Genomic DNA, 14,628 nt, shown 5'->3' with positions numbered 1-14,628 from the left:
GGCATTATACGTTGCCTGGGCTGAGGGTAGGACTTGAGGGAAGGAGAGAAACTTAACCAAAGTTTGGTTAACAACCATTTTGCTCTGATCAGTGGAGACAAGCAGTTCTTCTAGTCTTTTATGAGGCAAAGACTGGGAATACGGAGAATCTAGCCCTGGTGGCATAGTGGTTAAAAGCTTGGCTGTTAACCAAAAGGTTTGCAGTTCAAATCCACCAGCCACTCCTTGGAAACTCTATGGGGCAGTTCTACTCTGTCCTATAGGGTAGCTATGAGTCGGAAGCGACTCAACAGCAATAGGTATTTTTGGTTTTGGTCTGTCCTTACCATGGGTAATTAAGGACATCCTTGAGTCTTATGTAAGTCATGTGGGGCAGGTATTTCTTTGCAGTAAGCCACCGGAACACAAAAGGGTGGAGGGATTTCTTAACCTTCTCTGTGTACCAGGATCACACGGTTCAGGTAAAATTTACTGTTGCCATTTCTTTCCGATTCTCTTTTCTCCTTCTGAAATTCCAATTACACATAAATTAGATCATTTGATATGTCCCACAGGTCTTGCATGCTCTGTTCTGTTTTTTTTTTTTTTTTTTGTTCACTTTTATTTTCCTCTTTGTATTTCAGTTTTGATGATTTTCATTGATCAATCCTCAAATTCACTGATTCATTCTTTGGTTTTGTTAGGTATACTGATAAAATTTTTGAAAGCATTCTTCATTTCTATTACCAAGTTGTTATTGTTCTATTTCTATCATTTCCATTTGATTCTTTCTTACAATGTCCATTTCTTAACAGAAATTATCTATCCATTCATCCATCTCCACCTTTTCCATTGGATAGTTCCAATAAGTAAGTCATATATGCTTCTGGTTCTATTGATTGCTTTATTTTTTGACTCTGTGTGTGTATTTTCTTGCTTTTTTGTATGTCTCTTTTGTAGTTTTTGCCTGAAAGCAAAGATAGTCAGGTCTTAAGTAAGTAGTATTTATGTCTGGAAATAGGCATGCCTTTTCTTCTTCCGGAGCCTTGGTGGCAGTGGTTAAACATTCACCTGCTAACCAAAAAGCTGGCAGTTCAAATCCACCAGCCACTTCTTGTGAGCCCTATGGGGCAGTTCTTCTCTGTCCTATAGGGTCTCTATAAGTCAGAACTGACTTGATGGTAACAGTTTTTTTTGTTTTTCTTTTCCTCTTTTGCTAAGTCTTTGTTGTGGAGGAATTGGTTCAGTCTACTCAGGAGTAGAGCTGTTTTGGGGTTTGATTGCTGATATGAGTCGGAATTGACTTGACAGCAACAGGTTTGGTTGGTTTTTTTGCTGCAATGGTGGGTCTGAGCCGCCTGCCACAGAAGCCAATACTGAGACAGGGGTGAGGTGAGCAGCAAGAATGTTTTATTTTATATCAATATACAGGAGACAGAGGGGAATGAGCTCCTCCAAAAGACCTGTCTCACCTCTGGAGACTGGCTGAAAGTTTTTATATGGACAAGATTATAGTTTTTGTTCAATGGTTACATTCTGCACCTGGCAATTCTTGAAGGTCATCTTGTACCATTATTATCACGTCGCAGATGAGTTACTTTACCCTCCAAGGTCGTTCTGCCTCTCAAAGAGAAACTTAGTTAAACTTCAGAGTCATGGGAAAGCAAGGAGGGGAATAGGAGGAAAACAAATCAAAATCATAGGAGCATGCAAAAGTGAAGTATGCAAGCTAGGCATTAACAATACCACAATACCCAGGAAGCTATGCCTATACTGCTGGCAATAAACAATAAATGTGAAATTTCCACGCAACCCCTTTCAGTTTATGGTTACCCTAAATGTGTACCCTAAAAGGTACAAATTTCTCCAGTTTCTGGAGTATTTTCTCTTTGTTACTGTTCCATCCTCACCTTAAGGATTTTCTGTGAGTCAGTGACACAGAGAGGATGTCTCTCTATGGTCTTCCTCTTCCCGCCAGTGTAGAGAACTGTTGTTTGTTACTCCATGCTTGCTAACCTGTTAATGGGTCAGCACCTGTCTTAGACAGGCATAATATCTCTGATCACGAGCTTGGGAGACTTAGATGGTCCTGACCCTCTCATAATGGTAGGAGCCTTCTAAGGGTCTGGGCCCAGGATGGTTTGCTGCCCTCTTCCAGGGGTAGAATTTTTTTTTTTTTTTCTTGTTCCTTTCTTCTAACTGCACTGGGTCTCCAGGTGTACCCTGAGGGTTACAAGTTATGATGCTCTTCCCTCAGTGGCTTAAGTCCCTAGTGGAGAAAACTTGGGGTGGGGCTTTGTATCTTTCCTGTAGCAGCTGCTGCTCTTCTGCTTCAGGCCTGTACTACCAGGAAAGCTTTCTCTGACACCTTGCCCTGTCCTCAGTGGTTCTTGTGAATACCTAGTGATGTTTAAGGAGAACTTCCGTTCAGGTAGGTGCAAATTCCCCTTGTGTTTATGGTTCCCAGCAGTCATCATCTTAGCATACATTTAACTTTTAGCACTTCCTTAAACTTTTGGAAGAATTCTTAACAGCTTGTATGACAGTGCTTTGGTATGTGTCCCAGGTAAGTAACTACCGTATTTTTTGCAAATAACGCATCATTATACATTTTTTTTTTTGCCAACCATGCAACCCCAACCCCCAACGTTATTGTTGTAAGTGCACTATACTATTTTTTTTTCTTCTTTACATGATGCTGATTTCAAATTCTATTTCTGATCATATGGAAACTTCACTTTAAGGTAGATGTTGATTTTATATTACTTGAAATTTAGGCCAAAGCATTTAGCAGGAGTTCAAAAGTGATATACAAAATTAAAGTTTTGTAATTTCCTGATAAAATATTATCATCATTCTCTTGAATGGAGCAGTGGGACACCATGTGAAATGAAAGAGTATGAATGCATGAAGAACTACAAATTAGTAAGAAATGATTTTAGGCTTAAAACTAAAAGAACAAGATGTTTATATTTTATTGCTTTCATAAATCTTAAACTGAAACATAATTATGATCAAAAGTAACATTTTCAGACAATTTTTATATACATATGCAGGAGATTAAAGAAAATGAACAGAACAATATGATTTACCTGTAATATGAGAGGGCGGGTAAATGAGGCCAAAATTCACTTCCTGGAAATGTCACAAGACATGTGCAATATATGCATGGGCGTGCTGTACCAGAACTGTTTTACTTAATTTCATCACTTCCACACATTATATATGTGGGTGTGTTACTTACGTGGGTGCATTATTTACGAAAAAATATGGTATTTGCAATCTGTATCTCTTGGAAGAGCAACTTTTTCCTTAGATTTTAGATTAGTTGGTGGACTGTGATGAGTTTAAGAAGAGTTGTGATTTTGTAGATGATCAAGTGTTTTCTTGTTCAAGGGTGGGAACGATGCTTTTTCTAGTTTCTGTATTTAAGCAGAAGTTGGAAATTGCCTTATAGAATTTTGATTCACAATAATATATGAATAAATTCTGGTATTGATATGAGTCATTTCTGATAGGTTTTTTTTTTTAATTTTTAAAGTATTTTAAAATCCTGAGGTATTTAGTTTCTTTACCAAAAAACCAAATCAAACTTGCTGCCGATGAGTCGATTCTGACTCACAGCAACCTTACAGGACAGAGTAAAGCTGTCCCATACAGTTTCCAAGGAACGGCTGGTGGATTTGAACCGTGGACCTTTTGGTTAGAAGCTGAGCTCTTAACTGCTGCACCTCTAGGGCTATTTCTTTACTTTAGGACTTCCCAAAGTGTTTACAAGTTAATGTCTGTGTGATTATCTAAAAGAGGGTATACTAGACAGTGTTGCACAACTCTGGAAGAACTATTTACATCAAATTCCATGTGTATGTGTGTGTGTGTGAATGATACCCTGGGAGTTGTACATTGCTGCAATCCTGTGTTTCTCAAATAGATTTGACTAAGAAATCCACCCCCAACCAGATTATTTATTTCTTTTAAACTACTTATTGATTTATTTTACGGTGGAACATAGGACCTATATTCTACACAGCATGTAATGGAAAAATAGCTGAGGTAGAAATAAGTATCAACAAATGCTTTAATCTTATGGTTATTTATTTTCCCCACAGTGTTCATTTTGGAAAGGACATTAAAGCTTGAATATCTACTTTTCTACTTATTAATTTTGGATTAGCATCTTGTTATAGCAGCTTGGATTTGTAAATACTGTTTTAACTGATAGTGTAATACTTTAGAGCAGCAAGTCTCAGACTTTAGCATGCATCAGAATCACCTGGAGAACCCTACATCCACATTTCTGGTTCAGTAGGTCTGAGATAGATCTCACATATTTACATTTTTAACAAGATCTTAGGTGATGCTGCTACAGCTGGTTCAGGCACTACATTTAGCCACCAATTGTTTAGAGCCCTAAATATGGCCAGACCAGTCTAGGTTCATACACACCAGGTGACTGACCACTCGCAAGTTATGTAATTTCACTTATATCATCTATGAAATAGCAATGATTACGATCCCATCTTCTCTGGTTTGTTGAGAGTATTACATGTGAAACTATCATTTAATACTGCCTTATTTAAAGTCTTTTTAAAGACTTACCTAAAAGCCTCTAGTATTTTATTTGATACATCTCAGATGTTAGTGTTTCTTTTGCCTAACATTTAATTTAAAGATTATACTTACTTTATTGAGACTTTAAAAATCTTATTTGTGATGAGAAGATAAAAAAATGTATACTATATCATGTAGTTTCTTAGGCTTTTTTATTTATCAGACGTTATTTTCTTTTAATGTGATTTTACTTGCCTTACTAAGTGTTACTCTCCGATGAATGTCATGCAATATTGAAACAGGAACTGTGGGTATTCCTAATTAAAATAGTTAGCTTTGATACCTTTGTTATTGAATTTTGAGTTGATAAAACCCTCAGTGATTATATAAAATTTCATCAAATGTTGTTCACTACTTCATTTTTATTTCATGAGACTAAGAAGTAAAAATCCAAAAACACTGCTGAAAGTGTAAACACTTGCTTTTTCAAAATAAAAATGGTTTTAATTTGTAAAAGGGAATTTTGGTGTAGAAAAACAAGAATTCTCTACCACTTTTTTGTAGAAACAGAGTCAACATGTACGCCTATTTTGTCTGAACCACCGTGGTAGGCAGAAAAATCACCCCTTAAAGATACACTCATTTTAATCGCTAAAACCAGTGAATATGTTACTTTACATGGTAAAAGGGAGTTTGCAGATGTAATTAAGTTAAAGAGCTTGAGATGGGTAGATTATCCTGGGTTATCCAGGTGGGCCCAATGTAATCACAGGGGTCCTTATCAGAGGGAGGCAGACAGGTCAGAGTCAGTACTAGGAGATACGATGAGGGAAATGGATGGAAAAAACGAAGATATCTTCTAGAATCTGAACACACAAGAGAACTGATTCAGAGCTTCCAGAAGAAACGTAGTTCTGCTGGTTTTTACCCCCGTGAGACCCATTTGGGACTTCCGAGCTTTAGAACTGTAAGAAAATAAATTCATAATGTTTTAAGGCACCACATTTGTGGTAATTTGCTACAGCCACAGTAGAAAACTGTAATAGAGCTACTTTGCAAGGTGTTCCAGGTACTATGATAACAAAGCTAAGTGGGACATACAGCTACATATTCAATGAATTAAAATCTAATGTGAGAATATATTTAAAGAGTTATGTATAAAATGCTATGGAATTCTTAGGTGAAGGATTAAGTAATTTTGAATCAAGAAAACTTGAAGCTAGGAATTTTGAGTCTAGGAATCTAAAAAGTCTCAGAGATGAGGGTGTATTTGAGATGTGTTGTAGAAAATGAATCAAAATATTATAGAGGAGGACCTAGAGCAGAAGTTATGAGTGTTCCTGGAAGAAAAAATGATATAAGGTAGGCAGAGAGTAAAGAAATTACACGATATATTTAATTGCATGAACATATACAATGGGTAGAAATCTGGGTATCTTAATAAAGTAATAAATGAAAGTTGAAGCCAAATATTGGTAAAGTTAATCTCCACTTCCTGATGAGACTTTTTCCATAGAACAGGGGTTGGCAACTTGCCCTGTGCTCACAGTCTGGCCAGCGACCTGTTTTTATAAATAAAGTTTTAATGTAACATGGCCATAACCATTCTTTCAAGTAACATTGATTGTTGATTCCATGCTACAAAGGCAGAGTTGATTAGCTGCAACATAGACTGTATGGCCCAAAAAGTTTAAAATACTTATTATCTGGCTGTTTACAGGAAAGGATCTCTGACTTCTGCTATAACCAAGTGCAGTTTGTCAATTGTGCCAGTCTGTGGATTGTTACTTAATACGTACATGACAAGATAAGAAACTTGCACCAGAATGTAAACCAATTCACTGTTTCCTTCATCAGGAAAGTCTTGCTATGGAAAAAAAAAAGTCAGTTGATCTAGACCTTGTGCTTAATGAATTGTTGTATAGTCTTGTGAAGCTCCTCATCTGCTTGCAGTCCAATAGTAGTTTGGTTCCAGCCTTCACTTTGAATAGTATTGTGATAGTCAGTAAAGATGTACTGAAGATTTCTAAGCATAAGGATGATAGGATCAGATCTATATTTTAGAAGGAAAATTCAGACAGCTACATGTCCCTATATGGTTAAATAGATCCTGTTTATTTATTTATTTTTTTGACATCTTCAGGAATACTACAGTGTAGTATAAAGGAAATGTGTGGGGCTTTGGGGTCACACAGACTGGTTTTAACCTTGGGTCATCAACCAGTTAGGAGAACCGAGACCCAAGGAGGAATGTAATGTCCCTCTTCCCTTAATTTATGGTTGAAAATTCCCACAGAACTCTGACTGGCCAGGCTTGTTTGACAAGCCTCCCAGCAGTCAGTGGGGCAGGAACTTTGATTGTCTCACACAATGGTAGTGGTAGGTGTGGAGCAGTTTCCCAAATGTAAAGATGGTCCACTAAAGATTCTAGGATAAGAACTAGGACATCTATTAGAAGAACAGTACTTACTGAATGCTTGTATTTTCTGTTACTCATGAAACTAATAAAGTACATTAACATGATTAAGTAGACTATATCCTGTGAAGTATATTAAAACTACCTATAGTATCACAGTGAATCAAAATGGATAGATTTTGGTCCCTTATACTGTATATGTTCAGGCACAAAGGTCAATTGACCTTACTCAAAAAGAGTTTGATTTGCCCTGGCAACAGTATTTTTTCCTACTAATTTAATGAGGGTGAATATCCACAAGATTCTCAAATAAGAGTAAAGTTTAGCATTTTAGTTTGATTATATAATAACAGTAAGATGTCAGAAGTTGATTATTCTATGAGTCCTGGTGACTTTCTTTAAAAATAGCATGGGATGTAAATCAGATTTCTTTTTATAATAACTTTTTTATCATCACCTTGAGTCTTTACTTTTGTAGCACCTGAAAATATAACTCTTTCTTAAAACCTTTGCTAGGGTGTAGCTTATGATATATTTTATTAGAAAAGATATGTTTCTATAAAACATCCTACTTCCTTCTCTGTATGACAAAAGACAATTTGAAGGCTGTTGGAGAGACGCTGATATTTTATCCATGACAGCTGCATTAGCTGTGATCATTACTGCTGTACTCATTCCAAGACAGGAGTTGATTTCCTTTGCAGGTGCATGCTTGAATAATCCCACCACAGACACAGGCAAATGTTTGTGTATTTCTTCATTTTTCCATGAGTAATCTTACATACATCATGTACCTCCAATTATTGCATACAAGACTGGTTGTCAAATGATGTACTGCTATGTTGGTACCGCGTTCACGGTTTGATGTAAAAACACAAATGCAGTTTTGTTGTTTGTATTTTTCAAATTGATCTCCTGACATGTCTCTTTTTTCTTTTCCTTGCAGGTGAAGGTAGTAGTTCAGGGATATATAATTGTAGAGAGTAGTTTCGATACTTTGTATTATATTTGCCCTTGACTGAATTTTCTAGGATTGTATTGAATTAAGGAAATATCAGTTTTTTTCATTGTGCGGTTTCTGGGAAATTAATATAGGGACCTTTACTTGAAGAACCATCTACTACATGCTTTTGTTATTGTCAGAATTGTGGCTTTTAGTCATTTAATTCCTCTATGGTCTCCAGATCTATTAGCTCTGTTCTGTTGTATGAGTCCCCCCAACCCCTTGCTTGGGACACATGACCAACTTTTTCACGTAATTTCATCTGAATCCACAATTCTGTTACTCCCTTGGCCTTTCGTCCCCCTCCCCCACAGGTGCGCTGCTATTTCCAACTCATATTAAACTTGTCTACTTAACAAATATATTTTGAGCCTCTACTATAAACCAGGCACTATATTAAACAAAACAAAACAAAACAAAAAACCATTGTCGCTGAGTCGATACCAACTCTTAGCAACTCTACAGGACACAGTAGAACTGCCCCATAGGGTTTCCAAGGAGTGGTTGGTGGATTCGAACTGCTGACCTTTTGGTTAGCATCCAAGCTCTTAACCACTGCACCACCAAGGCTCCAGGTAGTATATAGCAAGTAAAATTAACTTGGCCCCAAATACAGAGATAAACATATTAGCATTTCAAGATATTTTCCCAGTTTTTGCTAATATGTATGTAGGTGTGTAATACGTATGTATATAAATACATACATATGTTGAACATCTGGCGTATTGCCTATTACATAGTAGATAATCAATAAATGTTACATTCATTAACTGTGATACAAATGTTTTCTCCTATATGGTAGTTGGCTTTTTGATCATCTTATTGGTGTCTATGATAAACGTAAATCCTTAATTTCAATGCAGTTATATTTTTTGATCTTTTCCTTTTATGATGTAATTTTTTTTAAATTGAACTTTAGATGAAGGTTTACAGAACAAACTAGCTTCTCATTAAACAATTAGTACACATTGTTTTATGGCATTGGTTAACAACCCTGTGACATGTCAGTACTCTCCCTGCTCGACCTTGGGTTCCCTGTTTACCAGCTTTCCTGTCGCCTCCTGCCTTCCAGTCCTTGCCCGTGGGCTAGCGTGCCCCTTTATTCTCGTTTTGTCCTATGGGTCTGTCTAATCTTTGGCTAAAAGGTGAACCTCTGGAGTGACCTCATTACTGGGCTAAAAGGGTGTCTGGGGGCCATACTCTTGGGGTTTATCCAGTCTCTGTCAGACCGGTAAGTCTGGTCTTTTTTTGTGAGTTAGAATTTTGTTCTACATTTTTTTCCAGCTCTGTCCGGGACCCTCTATGTGATCCCCGTCAGAGTAGTCAGTGGTGGTAGCGGGGCACCTTCTAGTTGTACTGGACTCAGTCTGGTGGAGGCTATAGTAGTTGTGGTCTGTTAGTCCTTTGGACTAATCTTTCCCTTGTGTCTTTAGTTTTCTTCATTTTCCCTTGCTCCCGAAGGGGTGAGACCAGTGGTGTATCTTAGATGGCCACTCATAGACTTTTAAGACCCCAGACGCTACTCACCTAAGTAGAATGTAGAACATTTTCTGTATAAAGTATGTTATGCCAATTGAGCTAGATGTTCCCCAAGACTGTGGTCCCCAGCTGGCTGGTAATTTTTAATACTATTTTTAAACCGTTTTAAATTCCCACATGAAGATATTCTTGTTATCTTTGACAAGCTGTACTGTTTTATCTTCCCCACTTAGATGTACAATCTACCTGCAATTGAGTGTTTTAAATGGTGTGAGATAGAGGTCAAGGTTCATTTTTTCCCCACATGGTTACCTAATTTATTCAGCTCATTTATTGAAAAGATTATCCTTTTTCTCCCTGCTTTGCAGAACAAAATACTTCATAAATCAGGTGTCCAAATATATGTGGGTCTGTTTCAGAACTATATCTTCTGTTTCTCTGGCCTGTTTATCTCTCCTTGCCCCAATACCACTCTGTCTTGATTATTCTACCTTTATAATAAATCTTGATATCTGATAGAATAAGTCCTGTAACTTTGTTCTCCTTCATGATACTATTGGCTATTTTGGTCCTTTGGATTTTTATGTAAAGTTAGGAATCAATTTATCAATTTCTACAAAAATACCCATTGGGATTTTGTTGAGATATCATTGAATCTATAAATCAATATGTAAAGAACTGATATCTTTATGATAGTGTCCTACAATTTATAGGTGTGCTGGACTGACATACTGGCTCGTGAGAGCCTATTGGGCATATCTCTTTCCAATTCCTATTCATGGATTTCCAGTTGATAGACAGGGGCTAGATTATATAGAGATTTGTGGGCCTTATAAAATACTTTTATTATAATATCCTAAGCCCATTAGGAAACTTTTAGTAGATTTTACATAATAGATTTGAGAAGTTATGTAAGCCAAAGTCCGTTTTCATAAAAAAAGATTATTATAAGTGGATGTGTGAGTAATAGATTGAATGAGTCAAAAGAGAAGTGAGAAGATCACTTAGGAGGCTTATTATCGTAGACAAGAGATGACAAGAGTCAGACTTAAGGTGGTAGCAGTAAAATTAGACAATTCAAGCTGTATCTCAAAAGTAGAGCTTTGTTTAATTGAGGATATTTAGCTAAACTAAAATAATTTCATGAGAAATCATAATAAAATTTCAAAAATCCTGATAGTAACTTTAAGGAAAAGTTTGCATATTCAATAAATCATATATGTGTGTGTGTGTGTGTGTGTGTGTGTGTATACAAAACTATGCATGATCTTTTTCTACATCTGTTTTCACTGTTGGTTCTATATGCCTTAACTGTGTAAGTGACCACATATTCTCTCTGTTCTTGGCATCCCTGGGGTACTGAGATATTAGGCATACTAGGAATAAAGCTGGAACTGCTTTTTCATTGAGATATAATTTAGACAGAGTAATATAATAATCATCCTGTACACTAACCTACCACACACACTCTGTGATTTGCAGGACACTGAACTCTTATTTCATTAGCAACAGCAATAACAACTACCATACATAAAATGGGCTAGGTACTATCTTAGATATTCCATTTATTTTATTTCTAATTTTCTTAAGACCATGTATGGAATTATCCCATTATAAATGAAGAACCTAATATGTTCAGGGAAGCTACATATCCTGTCCAAAGTTCTCCATCTAATAAATGATGAAACCAAAGGCCAAACCCAGTTCTGCCTATTTCTTTCAGTTATATTCCCAGTGCCTTGCATTGCTACTGGCAAGACTAGAAGACTGAACACTTAATAAGTATTTGGTAGCTGAATGAATAATTGTGTCTTCCTATCCAGCTGTTTTGCCATTAATGATCCATAGCTCTTTTTTCAAGGAACATGATAAAAGTTTCAAAGTAAAATTAAAGAAGTAAAAGTTGAAACTGTATAGTCTAGCACCTGTATGTGTTAGAAAGTGGCTAGAAATCAAGTTAATCAAAGAGAGTGCCAGAATCACTTATGAGGAATCACTTCTTTATTTAATGCTTCAAAAACTATGTATTACCTAGCATGTTTTTAATATTTTATTATATCTTTTTTAAAATTAATGATTAAATGGGGGCATAAACTTTGTCCTTTCTGATAAGAACACTTTGATATTTAAAATTCAGTTGTTCTTATAATTTATCTTTCCTCTTTAATTTGGTATCTAGGGAGGAAAAGATATACTTTAAAAACCACCTACCAGCTTTTAAAATATGTTTAAGTGAAACTGAATTAAATTAATATAGAAATAATAAATTTGAAACTTAAAGTCTTTTAGGCCTATAAGCTGCACACCAGTCCAGTTTCCTTTCTGGTTTATATGTTCTACTTACATTTTTTCTTCTATTATGTCTTTTAAATTGGTCTTTAGTGCTTCCAGGCCTCATTGTATCCGCATGAAAATAAGCTCTAAAGAACTGAACAGGGTATTTGTGGTATTATTGTAAAAAAAAAACAAAAAAAAACAACCTAGTCATTACAGATTAGATTTGTGAATTTCTGCCTTTGCCATAATTTGTACATACTGAACAAATTGATATCATTAAAATGAGAATGGACTCAAAATTGAAATGGTAGAACTACACCTTTTCTTCATTTGTTGACTATTTCATTACTCAACATTTCAAATTTACAACAAATAGTGAAAAATCTACTATCTGACTATTCTGCACATTAGTGATGTATGTTTGGCGGTAATGAACATCAAAGTGTGAGGCAAGGGTAATGTGGCTGTGATGGTTAGATTATATGTCAGCTTGGCTAGGCCGTGATTCTCAGTGGTTTGGCAGTTATGTAATGATGTAGTTGTCTTCCATTTTGTGATCTCGTGATCATACTTCATTTTTGCATAATGCTAGTTTTGTACAACGACCTGGTCTTTGGAACCTAACCATGTTAATAATTGAGGAAAAGTTGTATCATTATACTCTTAGGAGAATCGATAGAACAATAAAATACAGACAATGACAAACTAGGTTATATTTCATGATTTTCTACTTTTTTTTTTCCATCCTAATAAACACATCATACTTTCCACAGAAATACCATGGATGGCTGGTACTTGTATGCTGATAGTTCAAATGGAAAATTTGGTGACACGGCTGACATTCTTACTCCTGTTATTTCACTTACGGGACCAAAATGTGCCTTGCTGTTCTGGACTCATATGAATGGTGCCACAGTTGGTTCTCTTCAGGTATTTCTTAGGCAATTGCATTTTCTGAAATTGCTGTGTGAAAATTCATACTGTATAATTTAGTGTCATTAAAATATAGTCTGCTAATGAAAATGGACAATTATCAACCTTTCGCTAGTTTCAAAACGATATGATTGGGGAAAAAAAGCCTTAGCAGAATAGTACCCGAATGATTAATAGGTAATTTTTTTTCTATTTAATTTCAGACTATTGTCTCTATTCTGAGGTTACTTCTTCTATATAATACTGTTTCACACTCGAAATGTGTTATGTAGGTTTCAGTATCAATGTTATAACACAATCAAACAAATATACACTCTGATAATATTTGGATGTGTGTTCTGGTTATCTTTGATGGTAGTGGTGCTACATTCTTTGATAGTCTTTTTTGAATTGTATATTTCTCAAAAATGTTTAAAACCCTTTAAAAGTCACAGAAATATTGCAAGAATAGCACAAACAATTCCCATATACCTGTCACACTGAGACTAATTTTTCTCCAGTTGTCCCAGCCATGCCCTTTATAGCAAACAATCAAATACAGTATCACATATTGCACACAGTAGTCATTTCTTTGTAATGTCTTTCAAACAAGAACAATTCCTTTATTTTCCCTACTCTTTTAGAACCTTGATATTTTAAGAGGATAGCCCGATCATTTAATAGAACACCTCTTAATCTGAATTTGTTCAATATAATGCATTGTGTTCTTTTCATTGCATCCTAATAGTATTTGGTTGATTGGCCCCATTACTTTTCTTCCTTTTGCTATCAATAAATATTTTGTGAAGCGATACTTTGAAACTATGTAAACTCTTGGTATTAGCTACAATTTTTACTGCTGGTTTTGCTTTCATTGGTGTTTCTTGCTTTCATTGGTGTTTCTTTTACTGTGATGGTTGCTTAATTGTGATTTTCTAACCACATTTATTCCATCTGTATCTATAGGTTGGTTTTCTATTATAAAGAAAAATATTCTCTTTTCTCCATTTATTGATCCATTTATTGATATCAGTATGGACTCATGGTTCTTATATAATGTGTTATAATCTATTTATATTATATATTTTGGTGCTCAAAATTTTCTATGTTTGGTTAGTAGGAGCCCCTTCAAGGTGATGTCTATATCTGTTTGGCTGCATCGTTCACTAAGAATTTTCTTCCTTTCTGGTCAACAAGATGCTCCAAACTCATCTTGTTTTTATTCTGCCCCATCCTTGGAATTAAGTATTTTTCCAAGGGATCTTGGTTTCTTTTAGTAAACCAAGATATATAGGCAAAACAGAAGTTCTGGAATACTAACACAAGTCCCCATATTGGAGACGTCTTGATAGAGAATAATAAGTAATATTTGTAAATAATGTGTATAGACACATCACTTACCCAGAAGAAGCCAACTCAGTTTTGAGGCCTTTCCATTTACACTTAGTTTTATGGCTTACATGACGTTTTCTAGGAAGCCATGTCTGAAAAACAAATTCATAGATTCCATAGTTGTTTACTACGAGAATTTTTAGACCAGGGATATCTTGCTAAAGCATTCCATAGATAAGGTCTCTATCCGTCTCTAATACTACTAATTTGTTTGCTGAGAGGTCTGGGTTAAACATGTTTGCAAGGAGATTAGACTTGGGTTGCTTTGTCTTCATCTTTCCAATCAAAAAGAAAGAAGTAGTCTAGAGGCCAGCTGCTTAACCACTTCCTTCCTAGTAACTTGATTGTAATATTAATATTAGGTATTTTTTTTCTTTTTTTTTGCTGTTTTAGTCTAGAATATTCCTGTCCATTCATAATATTCCTTTTTCAAAATAAATTTCAAAATAAATATACCTGCCTTCAAAAATGCTATTAGTGTTTTATATTGAAAACATGTTAAATTTATAGATCAATTTTGGAAGAATTGTCCTGTTTATGATATTAAAACTTGTAAAAAAAAAAAAAAGTTTAGAAGTATATTTGTGTGTGTATGTATGTATTTGTGTGTCTAAAAATC

At 35.4% G+C, this 14,628-nt stretch overlaps 1 protein-coding gene across 1 annotated transcript in view; it reads left to right on the top strand.

Annotated features, from left to right (window-relative positions):
• The window catches only part of MALRD1 (MAM and LDL receptor class A domain containing 1), a 964,362-nt gene that overhangs the window by 374,835 nt on the left and 574,899 nt on the right, over positions 1-14,628 (top strand). The window contains 1 exon segment of the mRNA XM_012556720.1: positions 12,479-12,635. Coding sequence (XP_012412174.1) covers positions 12,479-12,635 — 157 coding nt within the window.

This window comes from Trichechus manatus, unplaced genomic scaffold, assembly GCF_000243295.1.
Source record: "Trichechus manatus latirostris isolate Lorelei unplaced genomic scaffold, TriManLat1.0 scaffold00075, whole genome shotgun sequence".
In the NCBI taxonomy this organism is placed as follows: domain Eukaryota; kingdom Metazoa; phylum Chordata; class Mammalia; order Sirenia; family Trichechidae; genus Trichechus; species Trichechus manatus.
This window is presented reverse-complemented; position numbering and strand designations above follow the sequence as displayed.